General features: G+C 38.8%; 1 protein-coding gene across 4 annotated transcripts in view; it reads left to right on the forward strand.

Annotated features, from left to right (window-relative positions):
- Positions 1–26,407, forward strand: part of LOC139936711 (rho GTPase-activating protein 7-like) — a 169,288-nt gene that overhangs the window by 65,804 nt on the left and 77,077 nt on the right. The window contains exon 1 of one of the 4 annotated variants that reach the window (XM_071931592.1): positions 15,328–16,052. The exons of the other annotated variants lie outside the window; for them this stretch is intronic. Within the exon in view, the coding sequence (XP_071787693.1) occupies positions 15,896–16,052 (157 nt within the window). The 5' untranslated portion in view covers positions 15,328–15,895. Of the gene's footprint in view, positions 1–15,327; positions 16,053–26,407 lie in introns of those variants that run through there. 4 annotated transcript variants of the gene reach the window in all.

Below are 26,407 nucleotides of genomic sequence, written 5' to 3' on the forward strand. Positions count from 1 at the left end.
GGGATTTTATCCCGGGCAATTTTTGTGTCAATAAATTGTTTTGATAACCCAGGCTCCTGAAAGTCATTTGCAGCATTCTTGAAAATACAACACACTATAAAAGTTTTAGCTCTTGTGTTACATGAAAGTCAATTGAGCAATACCCACTCGAGGAGTTGCAATGGGGTTAACCACAAACTACTTTTTAAATAAATTTAACCGAGTGAAAAAGTTAATCAATTAGGCTTATTATGAAAAACTGGATGGATGTACTTTTATTGAGAGTGCCACTTCTGAGCACTTCAGGGGCAATGATACCTTGCATCTTATATTACTATTTTATTGGATGTTTTGAGAGCTTACATTGTATGTTCTTTTGAGAACTTGTCTTGCCTTATTGTACTACTGCGGAGTAGATTTTTTCGAATTCGCAAGAAAAGAAAAGAAATGTCCTGCTTTTAAACTAGAGGTACTACCTAGGTGGAAGGTAGAAAATTCGCCGGGATTACTACTTTTGCTTTCCACTAAGTGGAGCGAGGGCTCGTTATTAACTTCATTTTTACGAGTGGTAATTGCTAAACTTAGCCAAGATGATGAAAATATTTTTGTTGAGTCAATTCCCAGCCATTGTTATTTCTATTGGGTCACATCACAAAAATATTCAGGCGCTATTTTTGTATTATTATAATGTAAATTTTCAGACTGTCAAGGACTCTGTTATTTTGATTGTAGGCCTACAAACAGGTGTGTCTGTCATTTCATGTAATGCAGATGTTTTCCCACTAGTGACTAGGGCTTTGGTAAATTTTTTAACTTTTTTTTTAAAGAATTTTTTAACTTTTTTTTCTGGGTAATTACTTGAACGGATAAGTTTCCTGGAAAATCCTAATAATAAATATTTTTTCACTATATTTTGATCGATTAAGTCCCATCCTGCAAAGGGGTTAAATGCTATTTATTGCTGCATCACTTACAACATAAATTTTCCTAGAAAATTCTAATAATAATATAAATTTCACTGGTTTTGATCATTTTTTGCAATTAAAGCAATCATTGATCAAGTCCCATCCTGCTATAAATGCTGTTTATTGCTGCATCACTTTACAATGAACTGACTGAAGTGACTCTTCTGTCAATCAGGCTTGGTCCCCAGGAAGGGGAAGGAGACAGGACCGGAATGAGGGTGGGTTTCCTTTCAGTAGAGCAAGACTTTGAATTCCCTCAAGGTGTCTGGAAATTTGAGTCACAGATTTAGCACCTCGTCATCATGAACAAATTTCCACTGAATTGTTGATGGGTGCATGTAGAGCACCTTGATTTCTGATGGATTGGTAGGCGTATTATGTCAATAATAGTGTTGTATATTTTGACCAATTTTAGTGATAGGCTTTAAATCCAATTTAGTCTACCAAGGGTGAGAGGTTCAACAAAATTATTCATGTCTAGATTATAAGGGGCCATCTTTGCTGAAGTGCAATCTGGGGGAAATCTATGCTGGGCAGCACAGTGCTGAGTGAAGTTTGAAGAATAATTTTGAAACTTTGTTTGAACTGGTACAAAATAGAATTCTTAAACTGCCAATTCTTTTAGTAAGGGGCATTTCTATGAAGAAAACGTATGTTTTCATTGGACCTTTGGTTGCAGAGGGCAGTGCAGCAAAAGCACAAGGCACCCTGGCAATTGCTGTGGGTGCTGAGCCACATGTTATTTCGAGGGCCTGCATTGACAAATCAAGTTTGATAAGCATAAATCACCTTCACAACGATTTGAGTGTTCAGGCTTCTTTGACTTGTTAAAGTTTTGCATAATATAAATATCACAGAATGATGATTAATCATCCAGTGCCATATTGCCCTAAGAAAAGGAAAACAGTTAACAAATGGAGCCCATGTGGTTTGCCTGAGGGATTATAGCATAACAGTGCAATAAATAGCACTCCCAGATTCCACAGCTTGGGTTCTGCTTCCTTGTATTAGCAAGGGAGAAAGAGTGAACGTGAACCACATCACGAACCCGAACCCAAGTAAGCTAAGACGAGGGGAATGTAAGGCAGGCATGACCAGGCCATTGACTCCTAACACACTCTGCTTGAAACCATACAGAGCTCTATAACATCAATGGTGAGGGAAAACAGCAACAGGGCCTGGCACTGGTTATTAACACCACCAATGAGCTTCTAGGGGTCTTTGTGTCAAAAAGTCTTGCCCTTTGATTGGGTTGGGTAATTTTCTTCTCTTTTCCTAAGGGTGGGCTTTGGTTGGCTTCCATTGGTACTGTAACAGTTTTAAAACCCCTTTTGTATCGGCATCAAAAGCTAAAGGCGAGGCGGGAAATATTCCAGCATTTATTATGGTGACTTTTGTTGAATTGTCAAGTTATGTAGGCAGGTTGACTTGTTGTATACACGCATAGTGGCTGATATTTCCGGAAACTGATGTACTTTGTTGATGGTGCTGCGCACATAATACACCGAAACGTGAATTCTGTGTCTGCGTTTATTGGTCTAGTTTATTGCTCCATGGTGTATGTAAGGAAAGTGAACGTGTAGTGTATGTTTCTCGGTTTGCAGCAACTTGTTTTCAAAGATTATATAATTTGATAAAATCATCAAGGATTGCTCAATGTAGGCCTATGACAATCGTGGATTCAACCCAAACAAATCCTTCCAAAGATTCTTCTTTGTGTGAACTGGCAGTTTTGTAAAATTACCTTCCCCTAGGCTTACATGTAATACCATAGAACCTATTGTAATAACAAAACAGTTCTACCTTGATGATGTTTTAAAGGAACTTCAAGAAATGCAGTGTTCATAAAGGCTTTTTGGATGAAAAGTGCCTAAGTGGTTTATGGTTGAAAGTGACAAATTGAAATTGCTTGACTAAAGCTTGACTCTTCTTGACTAAATGGTCTGCAATTGTTAAAGCAATGACCTCCCTGTTAAACTAAATCTCACAATTTGTTTAAGTTGGGATTGGGAAAGCGTCACCTTAAAAAGGAACGCTCTGATTTCCACCTTTGTGATAAAAACTCTTGATAAGCCTGGATTTTATTTTTTAAGATTACCTTTTCCCCAGTAGAGAATGAGCCCGGCATTGGTATGAACAATACAGGTTAAGATTCTCTTGGGCCCACTGTGTAATCTGTGTGTGCTCAAACACAAGAACCCTATTCATTTGGTATCAGCCCCCAATAACAGAAGCACAAGTATCCAAACTTAAGATTTGTTCAGCTCCTGAGTGGGCTAGAATCAATCCCTTACCAAAGGAAGAACCACCCATAGACGAAGACTTGGTACCTTTCAAGGCTAGCTTAATAACGAACATAAGCCTTACAATAGTAGATCCGATGGACCCGTAGACCTAGGTCTTTGCACCCCTAGGGGCCTTGCTAAGTGTCATTCTTCCTTCACAGTTTTGAAAATCAATTCGATGGTTACTTCCCTCTCAAGAGGTTTGATTCTCACACTGTATTGTCAAACATTCTCACTCATCAAAAGGTTACTTCTCGACATATATTAATTCATAATTGGGCAATTCTTCAATGTTACAATATTTATTGAGTGACTCGTACTCTGAAGATTGGGGTCAGATTATATCCGCTCCAAATTCCGAGTCTAAACTTTTCAAAGTTTACTTGAAATATTTACAAAACCTTGTTGCAGTTTCGACATCACTGTTATTATTTGTGTTTAATTGATAAGATAAGTTGATGTGCACATTCATGCAGTTACAAAGCCTAGCCCAAGTAAATTCAGACCTGATACTTCACAGAGGTAACAATAAGGCGATTTCCTCAATGCCCCCTGGTCAGTGCATTGGTGCCCTTGAAATGCTCCTGTAGAAATTGACAATTTCCTTATAGTGTGCCCTTTACCAAGGAAAAATGCCTTGTTGCCCCTTTCAGAAAATCATGGGTACAGGCCTGTAAATTCATGCTGCTCAGTTATATTCACGTATTCAAAACGGCCCGATTCATACAGGCAAATATCAAGCAGCTTTTCTGGAGCTCAGGGATTAGGCTTGATAGCCTTTATACACACAATGATAATAGAATACTAACCATAGAGATTTAGTTTGGGCATAGGATCAAACCATACAACAGGTGAACATACTATTGAGTAGGGGAAATTCATATAGCATTGCTGATGGTATACACATTGAGGATACCAAATTGGTTGTTATCCAAGGCTCTGTTTTGGCCTACTGTTTTTCTCATGTGGAAAACTTGTTTTGATTTATGGTTTTGACACCAATGAGTGTAAGCACTGTATACTCGGTACTCTCCCGAGTTCTTTGAACAAAAAATCACATGGTACATATTATTTGGTTGGGATTCAAACCCACAACCTTTGCAATTCTAGAGCAGTGCCTTACCAACTGGAACACTTGTCCAGTAGATGGAGGCAATTTGATTCCTATGTTCTAGCTTTCTTTCTTTTGGTGAAATTCAATTTTGTCTACAGAGAAAGTCCTATTACAATAGTTGAGTGTTGCACATCGTTTTAAAGGTACAGAGGAAATGCATTATAAATAGTTTTGAAAAAGAGCTATTGACAAGACCGGGACTTAAATCTGTGCTCCCCAGATAAGTGTGCTAACTCTACCAACTGAGCTAAAACAATTACCCCACAATATTTTTGCAGTTTCTGAGTATTGATTTGTATAAATTTTGTGATGTACCTGTAGGTTTTGGTTATATTACCAGGCTGAATATGTATAGGGCCTATTATTTTCAATTCATTTTCATTTTTTCTTGACAAGTTCTTGACTGTCTTTGATTTAAATAAATGTACTTAATTTATGCCTGATACTTCACAAGCAGCAAAGGTGATTTTCCTTCATGCCCCCCCCCCCCGGTCCATGCCTTTGTGCCCTTTAACTGCCCCAGTAGAAAACGGGTGTCACTTTACCAAGGAGAAACTTGGTACCCTTGCCCTTTCACCTTTAAAAACATATAGGCCTGTTAGTTTCTTTATTGTTCTCCTTTATTTGATCTATTGCTGATTGAGTTGAATTGAATTGAATTATTTTTTTCAAAACAAAAGTTAAAGGGGTCTGTTCTTACCTTTTTTGTTGGTCTCAGAAGTGGGCGTGTTTTCAGCAAAGCCAGCTTTATACTTATCAGGTTTTTTTATTCTTGTGGAGGGAGATAATAAGCTTAAGGTGTTTTTAAGTCAATATTGTAAATGTACATGGCTAATCTGTTTGCCTTGCTACTGGTAACATCAATAACATTACTGCCTTTTATTTCAGCATTTTGTAGTTGTAATTCCTTTGTGTTAATATGCAAAATGATATTGCTTTTTGGTACATGGTGTCTTGTTTTAGTTATCGTAGGTTGAAGTCTCGCTCTTGTAAATGTTCAACCCATAATTACTTTTAAATTTACCTAGTAAGTTTCCCTTCTGAAGTTCTGGTTTGTCATTTGATGTAGCAATAATTAAAATACAGTCCGGCAAAAATAAAAGTGTATAGTTAGATAAATATGTAATTATTTATAGAGGACCAATCTACCACCATGTGTAGTTAGTCCTGCTCAACTTTTCACAATTCACATGGTTCGAATTTTAATTTCAGAAAGCATGAGAACTAGGTGAGATCCACAGTACCTTTGACCTCCCTCTTTCAAAATTTGACCTTGCAATGTCAAAGGTCATAGAAAGCTGTCACTTTCTATACTCTCTGGGGGTCCAGTTAAGGTTTATGGCTTGGATCTGCTGACCTGAACCTTGAGGTCACCATCAGGTCAACAAACGTGGTGGCAAAGTTTCTCTGTTTTTGTTTTTTTAAGTTTTAAAAAGTTTATTATCAAGGTGAAGAATGTTTGCTTGAAATGTTTATTGGCAATCAAATGCTGAAAACATGTAAAATGATCTATATCTGTTCACTCCTAATCTGAATTTCCCCAAAACAGCACATGTATGATGTTTCCCAAACATGCACCAAATACATAACTGTGAAAACTTGTTACCCTCCCTTTTACATCTGACTTCCGCAATTAATAATAACAATGGTTAGATTTATGGAGTGCCTCACACTGATGCAACCCAGTGTCACTTAACCACGTTAAAAAAAAAAACATAAAAAGGGACTAACTTTATTTAAAAAAAAAGGCCCTGCCAAGGCCTACATGGAACCCATTCAAAACAGAGAAAAATAGCAACATAGTACATGAAACATGTATAGGGCCTATACAATAGTGTTACCTCAATTCACTGTTTCTACAAATTAATAAAGTTCAACTGAAACCAAGGAAAAATATATACAGCTGTACACCCTTTGTGAATGAAGAGGAGGATACGCACCAGCCAAAAAACACAAACAGAGGGTTAACCTTTGTCACATATATCACAGTTGCCATGGCAATGGGGACTCAAACTTCATAGCCCATGTGTTCTTTTTTTCATTTAGCGTATAAGGAACACTTGCACTTGACATGCAGTTAACTTGGACATGTACAATTTATGTTCGTTGTGCTTTGAAGTGATCCACTTGAGTGGATAGGAGAGCAATGGAATGGGGAAACACTACCAAATAAGGGAATGATTTTTTTTAAAGGAAATTTATTTAGTTTACCTTGGCCTTTCCCATGGCAAAACAGCCAAATGCAGAAAATGATATTTTGAGAAAAGGAAGTACAGAGATAAGCCGTTTTGTCATAAAAGAAAACGGATGCTATATTCACATTCATATAGCATGCCTCTGAATCTTTGAAGTGAAAGAGCACCCTTAATATTATCCAGAATTGATCTTATTAATCTGTTTAGTTGGCTGTTTCAACATGGAACAACCGAAATGCAGACTCATATTTCAATTTATTACATATTGAAATAAAATCTACAAATCAAAGTGACTTGCCAGGCCTGTTAGCTTCCTATTTATGAAAGGGCAACGGCACCATGGTATTTTCTTCTAGGTAAAGGGCACCCTTGTGAATGAGGAAATTGTAAGTTTCTACTGGGGCATTTCAAGGGCATGAACAAGGTACATGTTATGACCTGGGCCCAATTTCATAGAGCTGCTTAAGCACAAAATTTTGCTTAAGCCAAAAAATCCTTGCTTAGTAAAATCAGATTACCAGCCAAGACTCCACTCAATTGTTATGCTATGTAAACAACAGCTAAATACCAGTCACAAGCAATGTATATGGCATGAAATGTTGCCAGTAACATGTGAAAAATAAGCGAGCTATTTTCGTGCTTTTTTTGCTTAAGCAGCTCTATGAAATTGGCCCCAGGAGAAAGCATGGAAGCAATCGCCTTCAGTGCCTCCGCGTGAAGTATCGTTCCTGAGCTCCATATCATACCTGATGTTGCATTGAAGACAAAAACACTTGGTGTGTTTAAAAAGAAAGTACCCGGTCCTTTTGTTTTTTCGATTGCTCAAAGGCCTTCCGTAATAACCGGTACTTAGTTACTGATTATTGAACGAACCCACTCAAAAGTCCAAACACGCTGATAAAAAGTATGAACTAATAATAGGCCTTTAATCTAAACCAGATAACTACAGATCACCACTAGTCCATCCCTGAAAATTGAGAAATGATGTCCGAAAACTCCGCCCTTACTCTTGTTAATTTATGAATGGAGCCCTTGTGAGTCAATAACGCAAGAGGAGATAAAAGCGAAACAAATAAAACGATAAAGTTATTACCTGTGGTGTTTGTTGACCCAAGATTCAGCAACACAAACAGTTCACTATTGATAAGATAATGTAATCTTAATCATTGTCATACTGAAGGTTGGGGCATTTCCTATATGTCATCTAGTACCATACTACTAGTACCTTTGAGCAAGGACTCATTGCTCTATGCTAGTACTTAAGTGTGTCCGAATTAAAAACACTGGACACTATTGGTAATTGTCAAGGACTAGGCATTTCCTATATGTCATCTAGTACCATACTACTAGTACCTTTGAGCAAGGACTCATTGCTCTATGCTAGTACTTAAGTGTGTCCGAATTAAAAACACTGGACACTATTGGTAATTGTCAAGGACTAGCCTTCACAGTCCGTGTATCTCCACATATGATAACAAACCTGTGAAAATTTGAGCTCAATCGGTCATCGAAGTTGCGAGATAATAATGAAAGACAAAAACACCCTGGTCACACGAAGTTGTGTGCTTTCAGATGCTTGGTTTCGAGACCTCAAATTCTAAATTTGAGGTCTCGAAATAAAATTCATGGAAAAATACTTCTTTTGTGTAAACTACATTACTTCAGAGGGAGCCGTTTCTCACTATGTTTTATACTATCAACCTCTTCCCATTACTCGTTACCAAGAAAGGTTTAATGCTAATAATTATTTTGAGTATCATTACCAATAGTGTCCACTGCCTTTAACACACAGAGAATGAGCCTGACGGCTGAAGTTCTCTCTTCTTCCTTAGAATCTATTTCAGTATCATTGTTTGTGTTTAAAGGCACTGGACACATTTGGTAAATACTCATATCCTTAAAAATTTTACATAGTTACATAGCTTTTGAGGAAGAGCTAAGTATTAAAAGACTTCAGGCCTGAAGTCCTTTTAGGCATCTGAAAGCACACAAAGTTGTGCAACAAGGGTGTTTTTCTTTCATTATTCTATTGCAGCTTTAAATGGTGTTTGAAGCTTTGCATGGTGTGGAGAATAAGAGCAACTATAAATATAAATATTAATAGTAAACTTGCGGGTACAACCATGGGTAAAAACTCTTTTGAGGGAGTTGTGGCTCTGAAAAGAACCGGTTTGGTCTCGACGTTTTGAACAGTATATTCTGCTCGTCTCCTGAAGACGAGCAGAGTATACTGTTCGAAACGTCGAGACCAAACCGGTTCTTTTCAGAGCCATTTTGGAGTTTTACCCATGATTGTACCCGCAAGTTTACTATTAATATTTATATTTATAGTTGCTCTTATTGCAACTTTGATGACCAGTCGAGTCCAAAGTTCACAGGTTTGTTATTTTATGCATGTTGTGTTTCACCAAGTGAGAATACTGTTTTTTGACAATTACTAAATGTGTTTAGTGCCTTTAAACTTGGAGCACATTGGTTCCATCAAGTTTCCTTCGATGCTATAATGGTGATAAAAAGGGGAATAATGGTGGAAGATGATGTAGCGTTGGTTAACTATAACTGTGCTGATCTTTCAACAGCAGGACAGGTTATTGCAGGGGAAAAATAATGAAGGAGAATCAACCATTGCGGGCATTTGGAGCAAGTGTGCCATTAAAGTAACGATGATAGATCTCAATGCAATGGAAATTTGATGGTGTATTGAGACCTATTGGCTGACCCTTGACAAATGCACTTGCCCGCTTTTACATGTTGTAGCGCAGATTGCGTAGTTGTAGCAGCAGGATTGAAAAAAGTAAACCTGATTTATCGAGTCCTTGTAGGTTTAGTCATTAGTGAGATTGGAATCTAGAGCAGCAGGCCTGAGTTAGGTTGTTGACCAGCTCGTGGAGGAGATATTAAACATGATAGAAAAGAGCATACTGTATCTAAAAAGAAATTAATATACACACAAAGCGGTTATGAGTAACTGGAGAACTTGTGAACAAACTTATACTGGTAGTGCAATGTCTGCAGGACCTCAGACCCGAGGCCAGTGACTTTAGCACCGGGCCAGTAAACTTATGACCGTACAAGTCCGGCAGTCTTGTGTTTTTTTAATAATAAACAAACCTCACTGATTTTGTTAACAAATTCTCTGGTCCAGTCAAAGTTTTGAGCTACAAGCCCTTCAGTCTTATGGATTTTTTCCCACAAATTCGAGCCCTGGCTGGATATTAAATGCTAGTGGAGATACGGTTACAGGTAGAAGGAAAAAGAATTGAACAAATTATAGACCAGTAGATCCTTTCTTGACCAGTATTTCAAAACATTTATTTGTTCACTTAAAAGCATTTTTTCCTGGAGGCTTTCAGTTGTCAATTTATCGAACATGATTTTGTCAGAAATGGGTCACCTCCGTAAAGTTTATTTATTTGTGATTGTAGCAGGAGTAATATAATGTGTACAGTAACTGATTGTTTAGGGGATGAGGTTTGTGTAAAAGGGGGCACGGGACCCTTTGGCTTTTGGTTTTGTCATGTGGATGTATGTATGCACTTTGCATAATGATAACAAGTATGAATTCAGGACAAAAAGAGATGGCATAAGGCAGTGCTCAACCTGTTGGTTTTTATTCCCCTTGTCGACATTCCAATGAACTATGCATTGTATGAGGTGACACCAAGTGGTGTTAAATGCAAACTCCCAGAAGTAATTTTTTTTCTGAGAGACTTTTGATAAAGTTGATGTTCTTCCGCAAATGTTGCAAGTTTAAATTGTACACAAATAACAAGAATCGGCATGGGAAAGTAACGCTCCATTGAAAACACCATTCTTTGTAGGTTTGTACAGTCGGCTGTGCATTTACTGAAGAGGTGCTTAAACTACATCTGAAAATCATGTATGCACTGCCTCTGCCATTTGAATCTGAATGGTAGGCCAGCATTGACAGTTGTTTTGTTTTGTCACGGCCATACAATGCAATCTGATCCCCTCACCTGGAGATGTGAGTCCTTTTCATGGACAGTTTTGAAGGAGGATTTCTGTTTGGGGTTATTTTTACCTTGGGACGAGTGTCTGGAGAGAATAGGTGTTGCATTGACTTGATCAAAAGAAAATGCCGCTTTGCAAAACGCGTATGATTTTTCATGTGGTAGATTGTTAGTGTTATTGTAAAAACTTATGAACATTGAGTAAGGAAACTGGAAAAAAATGTTATCAAGTGGTACACAGACAGGGTTCAAATTTAGGGGGTGGGCGGGGGGGGGGGGACCACTAGACCACAGGACTAGTAGATTAGAATATTTACTGGACCAGCCGTCGATTTCACTAAACTCTTCTTAAACATAGGATTAATCTTAGGACTTAGGACGAGTCCCAGCCTTACAATGTAACATGTAAACCTTAAGATTAATGCTATTTAGGATCAGTTACTCGTCCTTACTCGAGATAGGATTAATCCTAGCGTTTCGTGAAATCGGCTGCAGGATTTGATTAACAAGACCAGAATCAAAATGAGAAGAGCCGTAGATCAAAATGAGGAACGTATTTAATTTTATCATCTAAACTATTTAATTTATTTAAAAACTAAAACTTTAGAGTAGACTCAATTATCTCTTGGTGATACTCAACATGATTGAAAGATATTTGTGAGACCCACACTTACATTTGAACATCATTCTTTTGAGACAAAGATATTGAATTGAAAAGAAAAACCCAAGACAGCTGGACTAGTCCTGTCTTGAGCTGACCTGCCTGACACTGAAATCACTGGCTTCGGGCGAATGGTATAGTGTAAAAGTCAAACCCTGCAATTGTTTCTCCATCCTCCATAAAACAGAACATATGCCCATGATCCACTGAGATCCACACCATTGAGAGACTTTTCTTTTTGTAAATGATTGTTTCTTGCGATCAGCTTCTGACACCGCACGCCTTCAAGACAGTGGACACTAATGGTAATTGTCAAAGACTAGTCTTCTCATTTGGTGTATCTCAACATATGCATAAAATAATAAACCTGTGAAAACTTGTACTCGATTGGTCGTCGGAGTTGCAAGATAACTATGAAAGAAAAAACACCCTTGTCACACAAAATTGTGTGCTTTCAGATGCTTGATTTCGAGACCTCAAATTCTAAACTTGAGGTCTCAAAATCAAATTCAAAGAAAATTACTTCTTTCTCGAAAACTACATTACTTCAGAGGGAGCCGTTTCTCACAATGTTTTATGCTATCAACCTCTCCCCATTACTCGTTACCAAGTGAGGTTTTATGCTAATAAAGTATCAGACCTGAACTTATCTGTATCAAATAAAATATGTTGTAGTATAGTTCCTATGGTTTGCTCACTTAAGAGCGCTTTGATCTTGTCGAAACACAACGCCCAGTTGTATGTGCTGCAAATGGGATGATGAATCTTATCAGTGTGATGGATCAACCAAGTTTGTTGGCTGTTGATGAAATATTCAGGCAGCAAAAGATATCTTCAAACGATTCAATTGCTTTAATCTATTTTCTTCATTGGGTAGTCATTGAGATTTGCAATCGTTCTTGGCTCAATACATCATCCATCAGTCTCTGGTAATGATTGGATTCCCAGGAGAAGTCAGAGTTCCATGAAGTTTTTATCTTTCAGTTACAGTCGGACTCTGTGGTCGCCACATGTCATGGCTTGCCAGAGGTATTTTGATGATGGTCAGTAACCTCTTGGAGAAAGAAAGTCTTTGCAGTGCTGATGGAAAACCGGAAAATGAATAGCTCATTTGCAAATAGGTTGAGTGTTGTATCTTGGCAAAAAAACAGTCATCGGGAGAATTATGATTAGATTTCTGCTTATAGATTTTAGGTTTTCCAAAGGGTTTTTGTTGATACCTTTTGTAGATCAAGTTTTTTTGCCATGACCTGAATCTCTATTCTCTGTGACTAATGATGTATATAATTTCCCTTTAGAAGTTTCAGCTTCATTAGTCGTCAAGTTTTTTAATAGAAAATCACAGAGCAATGTTTTCAGGAGAGTCGCATAAATACTATAACATGCTAAAATAACCTTCGTCTCCCGAAATGTATCAATCTGAGAAACTTTTCATGCAGATACATTTCTCAGAAATGAATCCCTCTCTCTGAAAACACATTTGCCTTAAGGGAAATGTTCACTTAAATGGTACATTATCAAACAGTGTTTCTTACTAACAAAAGTTTTTTATTGTCGGACATTTGTTGAGTAATTACCTAAGGTAATACCCTCCCTTTAACACGCAGTTAGAGGAATGCTTGATTTGAAACATACTCTTCCACATGAGATTTCATTCTATTAGAATTCTTTGCTTTATGAACCTTGATTGTATGAAGTTAATGGTTTGGAACGCCAAATTTTTACAATTCAATTCAAGATTTGACCCTTGTACTTGCACTTTTCATGCCGTTGTTACCAAAGGACTGTACGCTTCGTTGGTTATACTTATAACGCCGTGTTTGGAATGGCTGATAAACAACATTATTGTCGATATCATTTGAAAAAGATTTGTGGGTTTATAACTTAACATTTATAAAGAAAGAATAAACGTCTGGTTTTCCTTTTTGTATAAAATACTGGCTCATGTGATTTAGGGATTTTCTAGAGCAGTGCTCGGGGTGCAAAGGAAGTTCATTTAAGCTGATAATCCTTGCTCTATGGTGATGGATCAGGATAGTAGTCATATGATTTGGATGTAAAGTAATATCAGTAAAGCACTTAGAGCAGGTTGAAGTGAGCCCTCTTGTGAAAGCATTTTTCAGACAATCTTTTGCAAGGAACTTGACTGGTCACTTGTTTCAGGGGCTGTGTGAATACACATATAAATTCCTTTACAACATCCTCAATTTGACGCAGAAAAAGATTTGTGTTTAGTAAAATAGTTCATGGACTTTATTAAACCTTATCAGGAGAGGTTCTCCAGGCATGGAATTTCATCTTTGAACATGTTGAAAGGGCAAGGCTATTTTCACTTTGCAAAGGGCACTTCCGTTGGAAAATCTAAATCTATTTTATGCATTCCACTTCCAGAAGATGTGAGCTTTCAATAGCACTTTGTGTCCTTTCCTATTACAAATTTCAAGCTAAAAAGGTACATAGGCATGTATGCTTCGTTTTTGAAAGTACTAGGGCATCAAGGCATGTTCTACTTAGTAAAGGGCACCCTATGAGGAATCTGCAAATTTCTACTAGAGCATTTTTAGGGCACCAATGCAATGACCAGGGGGCATAGAGGCAATCGCCTCTGTGGGATAATAAGGCCTGAGATGAGTTGGCCACACATTTAAAGTGAAAGTGGTCCATTTGGATTCCTTTGCGGAAACCACCAATTCTTGTGTGTGTTTTGTGGAAAGGCCCCCTAGGTCTGAAACAACACAACTTAAACCACAGAATGTGAATGTGAGAGGTGATCAAGCTGTTAAACCATCTCCTGAAAGCAGTCCTTGCAGAAACAATTATGTAGACTTTTAAAACACAGATTTGAGAGTGTTTGTCTAAAGCCAAGTTCCCTTTGGACTTTTTTGGGTTGTTTGTTGTTTGTTTGAATGATCTTCCCATCCATGGGAACTCGGCAAACTCCCACAAGGGATATAAACACCAAGCTGGCAACAGCCAATCTCTGTCACAAACATTTATTTAACGTCTATGATTATTAATTACACAAATCAAGAAATTGTGATTCATTAAGTAGACGACTAATTTATTCTAGTCATTGTGAAATCAGCGGTTAGCTGGGGGATTCGGACCGACAACCTTGTGATTGCAAGTCCTGCAGTCTAACCACTTGACCACGGTGACCTAAGTGTCGCAAATTTTCTGTAGAATTACAAAATTAAATCCAATGGGGACATGGTAAACTGACCTCCTTGTCAACTTGCAGCGACCGTGATGTAAAACTAACTGGACGAAATAGGTCTCAGAAGACTTTCGCGCAGCCACGGTAACTGAACATGACCGCTAAAAAGTGCAAATGCCATACAAAGTCCTGAAATTTAAGTCCAGGTGTGAAGGTACGGTAGAATTACACGAAAGCCAATCACAGTAGCTTTCCAACTGGCAGCATAAGACGGAACACAGCTTTACATGTCTCTTTTCCTATCATAGGAGGTTCAAACCATGCAAAGATTTTAAGCTCAAAATCAGCCTTGATACCAAACATCTTTCTTTTTTTTTTAACTAGAGCAAAGTTTAATTCTATTTGATTATTTATTGTCACACAGCCTTGCTCTACTTTGTGGTTTTTGCATTTGGGAAAACCCTAGGACTTAATAGTAAATGCAAACTTGAAATATCACTCTCAGCTACTCACAGTGCTTGGTTGAACCATGGAGGGTTGAACTATTGTTGCTGCAAAGACACTGATCTCAGAGGCTGGCCCAAAATGTATGAATAATGCACAAGTTATGCAATTCTACACTTCAGATGGCCTGTTCACACCCCCACTAAACTATATTGGTCTATGCATAGAGAAAGGTCTTGGTATGTGGTTTAAGGTCCAGTACACTGGTCCCTAATGATTAAGCTTCAGTTAATTTTATTTTACCATGCTACAGGGCACCAATTGTCCTTCACCACTCGGCCTTATACCCCCAAAAAAGGTACAGCCTGGATTAGGCCACTGTGTGGGGCTCAACTTCCCTGCGTAAAGAGAGACTGGGATGTGTTCTGTGTCAATGGTTTAGCACTCAGTAGTTTTTTTTCCCCCAATGTTCCCCTCCCCTCATTAGCAATTCAGGCTTGAGCCATGGGCCCTTTGGTAAATCTGTGGCCATGAATTCACAGTTGGAATGCTTTGTCATTCAGGGCGGCCAGTGTATGCATGGATGGGAGAGACCCTGCAATTTGGAGAATTTGGTGGAATTTGTGATGGGTTTTTGAAATGGTGTTGCTCAGTGGTGTTACAGTTAACAACAGGGTGGAGACTCATGCTAGGATTGTGTAAAGTTGTTGGGCTATACTGAGTAGAATACAAGCTTGGGAAAGATGACATTGTTAGATGTTACAGTACCCTTCAGGTCTTCAAGAGTGATCATCCAGTAAGATAAATATTGACATTTCAAAGACTTTCTGTGGTGGGTTTTCTTGTTTAGCACACTATTTTATGCTAATCAAAACCATGCTGGAGTACTATAGCTAGCTCTTCATTGGAACCATGTCTGCGTTACTCGTTATGCCTTAGCAGTAGGCCCCTGCCAAGTCTCTGATCAGGATTTCCACATGTTGGCAAAAGGAAGAAATAACACCTGCTGAGAGTAATCTACAGTCGAGCCACCAAACCCTGCATAAACCTCAGCCCATTTAAAAACAAGGAGTGCCAGTATCCAGGAGTCAATATAAAGTTGTTCTCTACTTCTACTCATCATCATGAAGGATCTTATTAAGAAATATATAAACCTGAAGAAGGATCGATCGTCATCGTCGTCTTCATCGTATCCTTCTCCTCATCAGCAGAGATATTCACCTTACTGGCGCTACCAGACCCCAGTGCTTCAACAGCGGCCTCGCCAGCCACTCCCTCTAAGTAAGTTTTAAACTAAATGATTACATTTTAGTGTTAATGCCTTCAAGGAAATGAAGCGCTTCGGCAATGGATCATGGTGGTGAGGCTACTTTAATCACACTCACAGAGCAAGCCTTTCTCTATGCTTTAATGTTTTTTTTTACTCAAAATTGAGGCACTGGATGCCTTTGGTAGTTGTCGAAGACCAGTGTTCTTACTACTAGGGGAATCTCAACACATGCATGTCATAACAAATCAGTGAAAATTTGGCCTCAATTGGTCATCAAAGTTGCAAGAGAATGATGAAAGAAAAAACACCCTAGTTGCACAGCTTTGTGTGCTTTCAGATGCCTAATAAAAAGGCTTCAGGCCCGAAGTCTTTTATTATTTGAGTGAGAAATTATAAACTCTTTCTCAAAATCTTCGGGGCTAGGGGGAGCCGTTTCTCACAATGCTTAATACAATCAACAGCTCTCTGTGTTCTTTACCAAGTAAGTTTTTTATGCTAACAATTATCTTGAGTAATTACCAATAGTGTCCATGCCTTTAATACGGTATGTTTACTCCAAATTGAGGCCGACATTTAACTTTGATTGTGATTTTTTTAGGAGGATAATTTGTGCCGTGGGGGAAGGGATGTAGGCAATTTACAAAATTGAATAAATGATTCCCTTTTTCTTGGCAAATGGTAATACACATGGGTTTGATCATTGGATTACTTAGCCTTTATCTGCCATCAATCAATCCCTATGTTTGTTGAATGACCGACCAGAGAAAGGAATCCACTGTGTGACGAGAGGGGAAAGTATGATTCAGGTTATAGTTTAAAATGACAGGGCTTGCCCTAAAACAAACTTATCGAGTAAACGCTTTCTCTGTGCCCTAATCCCAAATGCTGTCGTGTTTCATGGGAGTCTCGGCGAGACGCTATATTTGGATTCCATATTTAGAAAAGATTAGACCTGCGTATGAAGAGTTCTTTGGGTGGTACAGGCAGTCATCCGCAAGAAGGGATTACCAGGGCTGTGTGCTTGGTTTTTGAAAGGGCAAAGGCACCAAGGCATTTTTTTCTTGGTAAAGGGCACCCTATGATGAAATTGCAAACTTGTACTGGAGCATTCCAAGGGCACCAAGGCAATGACCCAGGGACACGGAGGCAATCGCCTTTGTTGCTGGATTACTAAAGGGAGACCTGGGAAAAGAGAAGTGAACGATTTCTGATGAATTTCATTGAGCTGCTTAAAGGCACTGGTAACCTTTTTGGTAATTGTCAAAGACCAGTATTCTCACTTGGTGTATTCCAACATACGCATAAAATAACATGAACAAATCTGTGAAAAATTTGACTCAATTGGTCATCGAACGTTCAAACATATGCTTATAAGAATAAGGTTACCAGCTAAAATACCAGGTTCTACACACATTCTGTGACTGGTATCCTGCTTTTTGTTTAAGCATAAATTGCCCGCTTCAAAAGCAGCTCTATGAAATTTGTCAATCTGCTCTTCATTTCATTTGTGAAGGATGGGGATGCCACAAGCGCAATATTTTGAAATTTATCTGACAGACATTTTAGGAGTTGAGATTGTTTTTATATCTTTTTAAACACAGCTTGTACTGTATGCTGAAATCGGTGGAAAATCTTGGTTGGACTCTTGAATATGACTTGTTTATGTTTTTAGGAAACCTGACAGTTTTGTATTTTAAAAGCAGTGGACACTATTGGTAATTGTCAAAGACTAGCCTTCACAGTTGGATTATCTCAACATGCATAAAACAACAAACCTGTGAAAATTTGAGCTCAATCGGTCGTCGAACTTGCGTTTGGATGGTTGATTTTGAGACCTCGAGTTCTAAACCTGAGGTCTTGAAATCATATTCGTGGAAAATTACTTCTTTCTTGAAAACTATGGCACTTCAGAGGGAGCCGGTCCTTACACAGTGTTTTATACCATCAACCTCTCCCCATTGCTCGTCCCTAAGAAAGGTTTTATGCTATTAAATATTTCGAGTAATTACCAATAGTGTCCACTGCCTTTAAATCATACCTTTGGTTTAAACCTTCATTATTGTATTGCTGGTTACTCATGCTGCAGTTGATTTCTTGTAACAAGTTTGAGAGTTATAGGATATGTTCACACTTCACTGCTAAATGTTCACAGACAAAACAACTTGGCTAAAATTTACCTTAAGCTCACACGGTACATGGTAGCAGTTAACCAGCAAAGAGTGTTTTGACTTCCAGTAGTTTTCTTTGGTACTGTAGTAGCTTTGTTGAGGAAATTCACATGTTGGCTTGATGAATAGCTCAAGTTTCTGCAGCGTTTCGGATGAATGGTCGGCAATAGGAATCATGTGGGGATCAATTCGATAGGTTACAGTCATAAATCCTAAAATATTTTTCAGTCTTTATTCTCTTTCTATGTGAATTTGATTTATAGCTGTCATAAGGAATAGAGATGATCTCCATTCAACTTAATTGTAAAACTTAAAAAACTTCTGCGACAAGTGAGGAGAAAAATTTATAGGCCTACGTACGTGCAACTCCACACGTGGCGCTGACATGGCTGAATTCATGAGCTATCTCAGGTCAGTTATGTTCACACGAGGGGAAAAAAAACCTATGATAAATTCCTTTCTCTGTGGCAGAAGTATCAAGTGAGGTTCACTGAGGTTGAGTTAGCAGCGGAACTTTTCACTGTTGTGGAGTCAACAGTGAAGTTAGCAGGGAAGTAAGGTGACTTTTGCATTCACACACAGTAACAAACGTCTCTGTTAACTTGCAGGGAGGTTTAGTAGCGAAGAAAGCTACTTGTGTGAACACACCTTTATATGGACCAGAGGATTGGACTCTGCCAACTTTTGGAGTTAACAGTGAAGTTAGCAGGGAAATTGTTATTTTTGCATTCACATGGTAACAAATTTCTCTGTAATAGCTAACGGGGAGGTTAGCAGCGTAGTAAGCTACTCATGTGAACGGTCGTACCGTTATTTGGACCAGAGGATTGGGCTCTGTTTGGACTTTCGGTTTGATTTGTGCCCTTATTGATTGATTAAGGTGACTGTAGTGATCTAAATGATTATTGTAGATGGTCTTTTGTTATATATTAATTAACAGCTGACATCTATTACCAACATTACACCTGGGTGTCATCAGTAAATTTAGAGAAAGGATTTAGAAATCACTTGTACTGTTTCGCTTTCGCTTCACCCGGCTCCGACCACTGTTGGTAGATTCCTGATGTATATGTTTTAGTCCACTCACAGGCCTGCTTTATTTATTGTTAATACTCGGCAGATTGTCCTTGAAACTATTTTAAACTTTAAAAAGATGCAGCTAGGACTCTTATGGACATAGCAGAAGCTATAGATTATTGTCCAACCCTTTGCTCTGGGCTTGTGTATGTTTAGATTATTTGTTGCATGGAAGGAGGGTAAAGGATTTACTGCTAAAGCCTTTACCCAGAGCGACCTTGTTGGGGTTTTTACCTTGAAGAGAACTATAGGGATTTTCAGTTCACATATATGTATCTCATGACCTCTTGGGAAAGAGATATGTGCACAAAATGAAACTTGCCCAGGGTGACATACTGCTCAACAACAGTGAGCTTTTGTCCGATCGTTATTTGAATAACGGTTTACTTGTATCGTTTGGATTTGGATGGCATTATTTTGGCGAGAGGAGAATGGTGCCTGTCATCTTTAAACCCTCTTAAAAAAATGCCTGCAGAGGAGTAACAATACACAACAACACCAAATGGATGAATAGTCAAATTCCCAATGGTTGGTTTTTCTGTTAGATTTGCTGTGTTGCTATTTATTTCTATTTATATTTGGTTTGCGGTAATACAACAAAATCAGGCCTGATACTTCACGGAGGCAACGGAGGCAATCGTTGCCCCTTGCCATTGCCTTGGTGCCCTTGAAATGCTTCAGTAGAAATTTACAATTTCCTCATAGGCTGCCTTTTGCCAAAGAAAAAACGCCTTGGTGCCCTTGCCCTTTCAAAATTGAAGCATACAGGCCTGCAACATGTGTGTCTACTTGCCAGGTAGATTTTCTTTAGATGTTAAATTTTCTACTACCGCAGAGTAGATTTGGGGATTTCAGGAGACTTCTCAGTTCTACCAAGAACTGTCCTGCTTTTTAACTTCTTGGCGGAAGGTTGGAAATCGGCTGGGACAACTACTTAAGCTTAGGATTGTCATAAACTTTACTTCCGCGGAGCGAGTTCTTAATTGGTCACAACGTTTGGGCTAGCTTGCTCTAGTCGTCGTCAGGAGACTTTATTCTTGACATGTACAAAGCTTGTCTCTCTTTTTCACCTCCCACATTGTTGAACAAAAGTATTCCAATTTGTTGGTGAGGTAGTAGCATTCTACCTTCAAAGCTGTGTTTCTCTTTTCACAATCACAAAATGATTGATGAGATATTCAAGCTTAGTTTCCTTTGTAAGTTCTTGATGTGATCCAAGGGTTAAGGCTCATCTTCTTTTATATTATATACCTGACCTAGAACTTTAGAGTAGTTGGCCAGGGCATTCTTTTCGGCCAGGAACCCTCACACAGCGGCCTCATCATAAAGCATGTTATACACTTCCTTTCCGGCATCCATTCAACCTTCCAATGGATCCATAAGTCGTTTATTATTAATGGATTTTATGAGTGGTAGATTGCTTCATTGAGTACAGTGAATGGAGGTGAATTATACACGCAGATTAAAGCTGACATTGCATGGCATGAGTCCACTTTCTAAATTTACCGCCCACTTTGAGTGTGTGTTGTGTGTGTAACCTGAAGTCAAAGAGTCGACGTGAGTGAGAATATTTGACCCGGCCATTTCTTTGTGTCAAAAGTTTTCTGTACTTGTGGCATTTCTTTTGCACTTTTTTTGGCAACTTGTAATTTGTTTTAGTTTGGATTTCCAAAGAGTATATCACGATGTACAATTACTGTATAAGAGCAACTTACTGAAAGGAACCTTTTGTTTTTGGAACCCTTGGATTGGTTTAATCCTACACATGTAGTTATTTAGCCTTCAATAAAACTAACCTGTGAAAATTTCATTTCAAAAGGTGGTAGCAGGAAAAATTCCGAAGCGATTATGTCTTAAAGACACTGGACGTTATTGGTAATTGTCAAAGACCACTCATCTCACTTTGTGTATCTCAATGTATGCATAAAATAACACACCTGTGAAAATTTGAGCTCAATCGGTCGTCGAAGTTGCGAGATAATAATGAATGAAAAAACGCCCTTGTCACACGGAGTTGTGTGCTTTCAGATGCTTGATTTCGAGACCTCAAATTCTAAACTTGAGGTCTCGAAATCAAATATGTGGAAAATTACTTTTTCTCTCAAAAACTACTCCGCTTCAGAGGGAGCCGTTTCTCACAATGTTTTATACTACCAACCTCTCCCCATTACTCGTTACCAAGTAAGGTTTTATGCTAATAATTATTTTGAGTAATTACCAATAGTGTCCACTGCCTTTAATCCGCAATTGAACTACACAATCTGAGAAAGTGTATAGGCCTATGACAGTTTTAACATTTGTCCGATTCAAACTTTGGGAGATAAAAACTGTCTTTTTCCATAACCACATTACTTTGAAGTGAATTGATTCTCAAAATGTTTGATACTGCTGTTCTTCTAACCCAAGTAAGGTTTTATTGCCATTCATTTTAAGAGCGAATACCAAATGAAAAAACTTTCCTTTATCACAACATGTATTTAGCATTTTTTGTGTAATTGTTATAAATAATTGTTATGATTAATTGACTACACTCTAAAAACTAAAGAGTTGAATCCAACACTTACACATGAGTTCGGTGAGTGACTACACTTTGAAAGTGTTGAATCCAGCATTTTATATGTTAAATCCAGCATTTTAAAGTATTCAGTCAACAATTTAAGTGCCAGTTGAACGTTTAAAAAGCTGATCCAACTATTCCAAGGAATATTTTTGAGAAATGTTGAAATAACACTTAAATTGTTGAATTAACCCTTTTTGCCTTGGATCAAAAATTTGAAATGCTAGATTTAACAAACAAAACGCTGGATCCAACACTTTCAAAGTGTAGTCACTCACCGAACACATGCAAGTGTTGGATTCAACTCTTCAGTTTTTAGAGTGTAGGTGTAATTTCTTTAAAACAGAGGCTCTAACACTTAACAGAGCCCCTTTGCCTAAAATAACAGAACTTTTACATGATTAATGAGCATCTTTGAAACTTACACAAACAATCCAGCGAGTGAAATGTTAACCTGTAACGTTATCCGTTTCTTGTCATTTTTGGCATATCTCATGACTGCTATGGAATGTTCACCAATCTAAAGTATGATAAAGGCATCTGACAGGAGGCGGTTTTTATTGCACGGAAAAGAAGAAACAAAAAATCACATGAATACTTCACAGGCCTTCATTTTAATAAATCTGAGGAGAGCTGTGCATTGCTCTCCTTAAATCAAAAGGTAAATTAAGGAGAGCGATTTTAAAATCGCTCTCCTTAAATCAAAACAATGAATTAAGGAGAGTGATTTGCTCTCGCTAACAAAACGCAAGTTTAAAGGCCCTGGACACTATCTGTAGTTACTCAAAATGCCAACTAAGGGGTCTATGCCTTTAATAAAAACACCGGTCATGTCCAGCCAAGCGGCCGGAGATTCCCCCCCCCCCCCCCCAACTCTTTGGCATTTATATCTATTACAAAAATACATGTTCTCCACAGACTTTTTTTTTAGGAGGGCGGCATACCGTAATCAAAATGGCGCCCGTCAATATGACGTAATCAAATGGCGCCCATTTTGATATGACGTCAGCGGACGTGAAATCAACAAATGCTTAAGAAAACCATTTTCTTAAAATAATGTAATACGACGGCGCTACCTACCTATTGATGGGCATCCATTTCGGTTGGAACAACCTTATTTTAAAAACTAAATCAAAACTACAATGTGTTATACATTTTGCTTTGTGCGCCGCGCCAATAAATATCCTCAAAGGGATGATCGGCATGCCGCACGTCAGAATTTAGAAAGCGGGTGATCGGACCATGATCGGACGGTCTTCGTGTGTAATTTTCAAAACGGAAAAAAAAATCAAAACCCACATTTTTGGACGATCTTATCCCCAAATTATGGCCCTAAATACTACTTTTTCCATTCAAAACCATTTCCATGAATTAGTGATTAGCGGTTCCGTCGTTAAGAACTTCGTTTGTAATAAAATAATCGAGATTCAACGATCAATGAACTTTGCCCCACATCGCGCACGCCCTCAATGGGCGAAAGTTGACATGTTTGAACATGCTTCGAGGCTGTACATTGTACCATTATGTACATGCGTGCGGCACTGTGTGGTAATTCTTTCTCGGTTTGTGAACGTGCGTGTTGTGTTGGAGTATATCAACGGCCAATCACAGCGTGCGGACTGTTCATGCACAATGCATGCAGTGGGTATTCCCATCGTTGATGGTGAGCGTGGTGTGTGTGCATGGTTGGTTGATGCATAATCCACTCGGCATATAAATACGAACCATGTGGCCGTGTGTACATCGTGTTTTAAAGTTTGTTTACGATCGCATTTGTGATGCTATAATTTTGAAGTCGGCTCTGGCTTGTCAGGTACTCGTTTGATCTTATTAAATGCAGTCTAAAAATAGTCTCTTTGTACTTTTTTGGGCAGGGCGGCCAATAATTTTAGCAGGGCGGCCAATTCTTTGGCAAAAATACTTCACCAATCACGAGCGTGTATTTTTGGTGCCGAGACTGTTATCTAACCACAGAGGGCTCTTGCCGCCTGTGTGATATTCTAAGACCTGCTCGCGCGACCCAACTCAGTTCCGTTTGTGTGACCGGCTGCGGTAAACATCAGGCATGCGGGCACCACACACAGTCAAAACATACATGTACTTGAATAGGGCTCGTTTACCACTTTCAATTAACAACATCGAAGCAGCAGCTAGCTTATTTTCAACAATCGAGGGGAAACAAAAAAGAAAAGCGTGAGTTCTTTAAATGTTGCCACCTCCAACTCTCAGACTTAAGCTGCTTACTTTTTTCAACAATTTGCGTTTTGAAAAAAAATGCTCTTGTTAAAATTGTAAGGAGCGCTTTTTTTTGCTCTCCTTAAAAAATTTAAGGAGCGCGGAGGAGCGCGAGCGCGATCGCGCTCCTTTAAAATGAAGGCCTGATTCAGTAAGTGAAAGTGCGTAGAGTTATTATTGATACCCCAATGCTGTAAGGCCCAACACTGCAGAGAATTTCACATTAACAAAAGACCAGGAAGGGCAGTTTTTTTTTCTTCCTCTTTTTTTGTTATACTCTGGAGGAAATACCAACCATGGATTATGTCAGAAGTTATAACCCCAGCAACAAAAAACATCATCTTTGTCACATTGCTTGATCTCTTCTCCCTGATCTATAACGGGAAAAAAAGTTCCTTTCAAAATCCGACTCTGCGCCAACTCAGTGTGTGCTGTACGTTTACAATTTGTTCATCCTTGTGTGAAAATACCCTCAACAGGGATTTGGGCTCGGCCAATCTCTTGAGACCATTGTGAGCTGCAGATGAAGCAGGGATTCCACAATGCTCATACTTCCATTCTATTCCCTTGGCTACTTCTAGGCCCTCTGGCACTCTGCATTTGCATGTCAAATGCTCAACTCCACTTGGAGGTTGTGCCAACTCAGCCGCCACGCTGCAGCCTCGGTCTTCATGTGATTATTTACAAAATCACCTCCTTGTTTGTGAATAGGGTTTTTAGTGCAAGGTTTTCTCCACTGCCATCTTGCCAAACCCAATGACAGAAATGGATTTGTTAACTCCGAAACTGGCTTAATGGAACACAATGATGGTGAATATGGGAGCGGACACACAGCGGGGACTTAGGATACAGGGTTGGATTAAGCTGCATTAAGAATGCACCCTGACGGCATCCACGGGTTAGTGAAATGCTATGACTGTTTTGCTTTAGTGAAGACTGAGGTTTTGTGTACTCAATGTGGTGGACTGTAGATGATAAAGCTGGTATGTAATTTAAGCACAGTGCAGTTGAGCCTTATCATCTGGTACTCATGTCACTCCAAAGACTACATTGCTGAACTTGAGTGGGGTATCTAGTATCTTCAGGGCTTTTAGAAGAAGAAACATCAGCTGGGAGTCTGGTCCTTTCTCAACGGTGCGAACGACAGCATCAACTGTGTGGCTGATATGATGTTACCCTATCACTGGTCTTAAGCAAAGAGCATGAATACATCAATGTAATAAGATTGACATTTGGTAGTGCGTCCTCTTTTACTAAACAACGCAGACAGTAATGTGTGGACACTCTGTGATTTTTGTATACAGCCTGCAGTAGAAATCGACCACAATCTTCTGAGCACGTCCCTTTCATACCTTGTAAGAAGAGGTGCATATGAACGCGGTTATGTAATAACAACATTCTGCTCATACTGGTCTTTATTAACTTATTTTCCAACCAACACGAAACACATGGTGAGCTTTTGTCTTATTACTAGACTGCGAGAGACAACCTTCAGTTTAATCAGTTCAAACACAGCTTGCGTACCAGCAGAGCCACCAACTGGACATCGGTGTCAACCGTTATCACAACACCGTGCTGATGTCATATACCATCCTGTAGCATATGCAAATGCTGAACAGAATTGTTAGAGATCTCCGACTCCACCAACCTATGACTTCACAGCCTCCTGACAAAAGCCCAGCCAGCCTTCAGGGGCCCCCATCCATACTAATGGCTACCTCTATGGCTCATTAACAATGAAATTCCAGTAACAATAAGAAGATCAGTCAGGCAGGAGTGCTTCAGCCAAACATAAAAAAGCCTGGCTTCTCTGTTAAATGGTCTCTTCGTATGATATATTATATCTGGCGTGTGTTTTCTGCTCACCGGGATGGCCACCTCCTCAGCTACCTTACACATCCCTGAGGCCACTAGATGCTCTGATGAAGAGGAGGATGTTGAAATAATTCTGTCTTCAGCTTCTTCCAGCTCTGTCTCGTCGCCAACTTTACCGAATGAGGTATTTCTGAGGAGGAGAAAGACAACTCCGGAGATTAAGATCAGTTCTGTGGCAAGCTCCTTGAGGAGCAACAGTAATAACAATAGAGGATGGTTGATGCAGAAGATGAGATTACAAAGGATTTCCGCTGGTAAGTTGTAATAAGAATATAAGCTTAGCTAGTAGTTGTATTGAAGTTAATAACGATCCACTAAAAAGATATATTCGGACTCAAGTCGGACTGAATACTTCATCACCAAAAGCTACCTCACTAGTCACTGTTCTTTTTAGATAATTCACAATCACTGGCATGTACAGTTTTCCTGACAATGACTAGAGCAATTGAGACCA

The sequence above is a fragment of the Asterias amurensis genome, chromosome 4, assembly GCF_032118995.1.
Source record: "Asterias amurensis chromosome 4, ASM3211899v1".
Classification (NCBI taxonomy): Eukaryota; Metazoa; Echinodermata; class Asteroidea; order Forcipulatida; family Asteriidae; genus Asterias; species Asterias amurensis.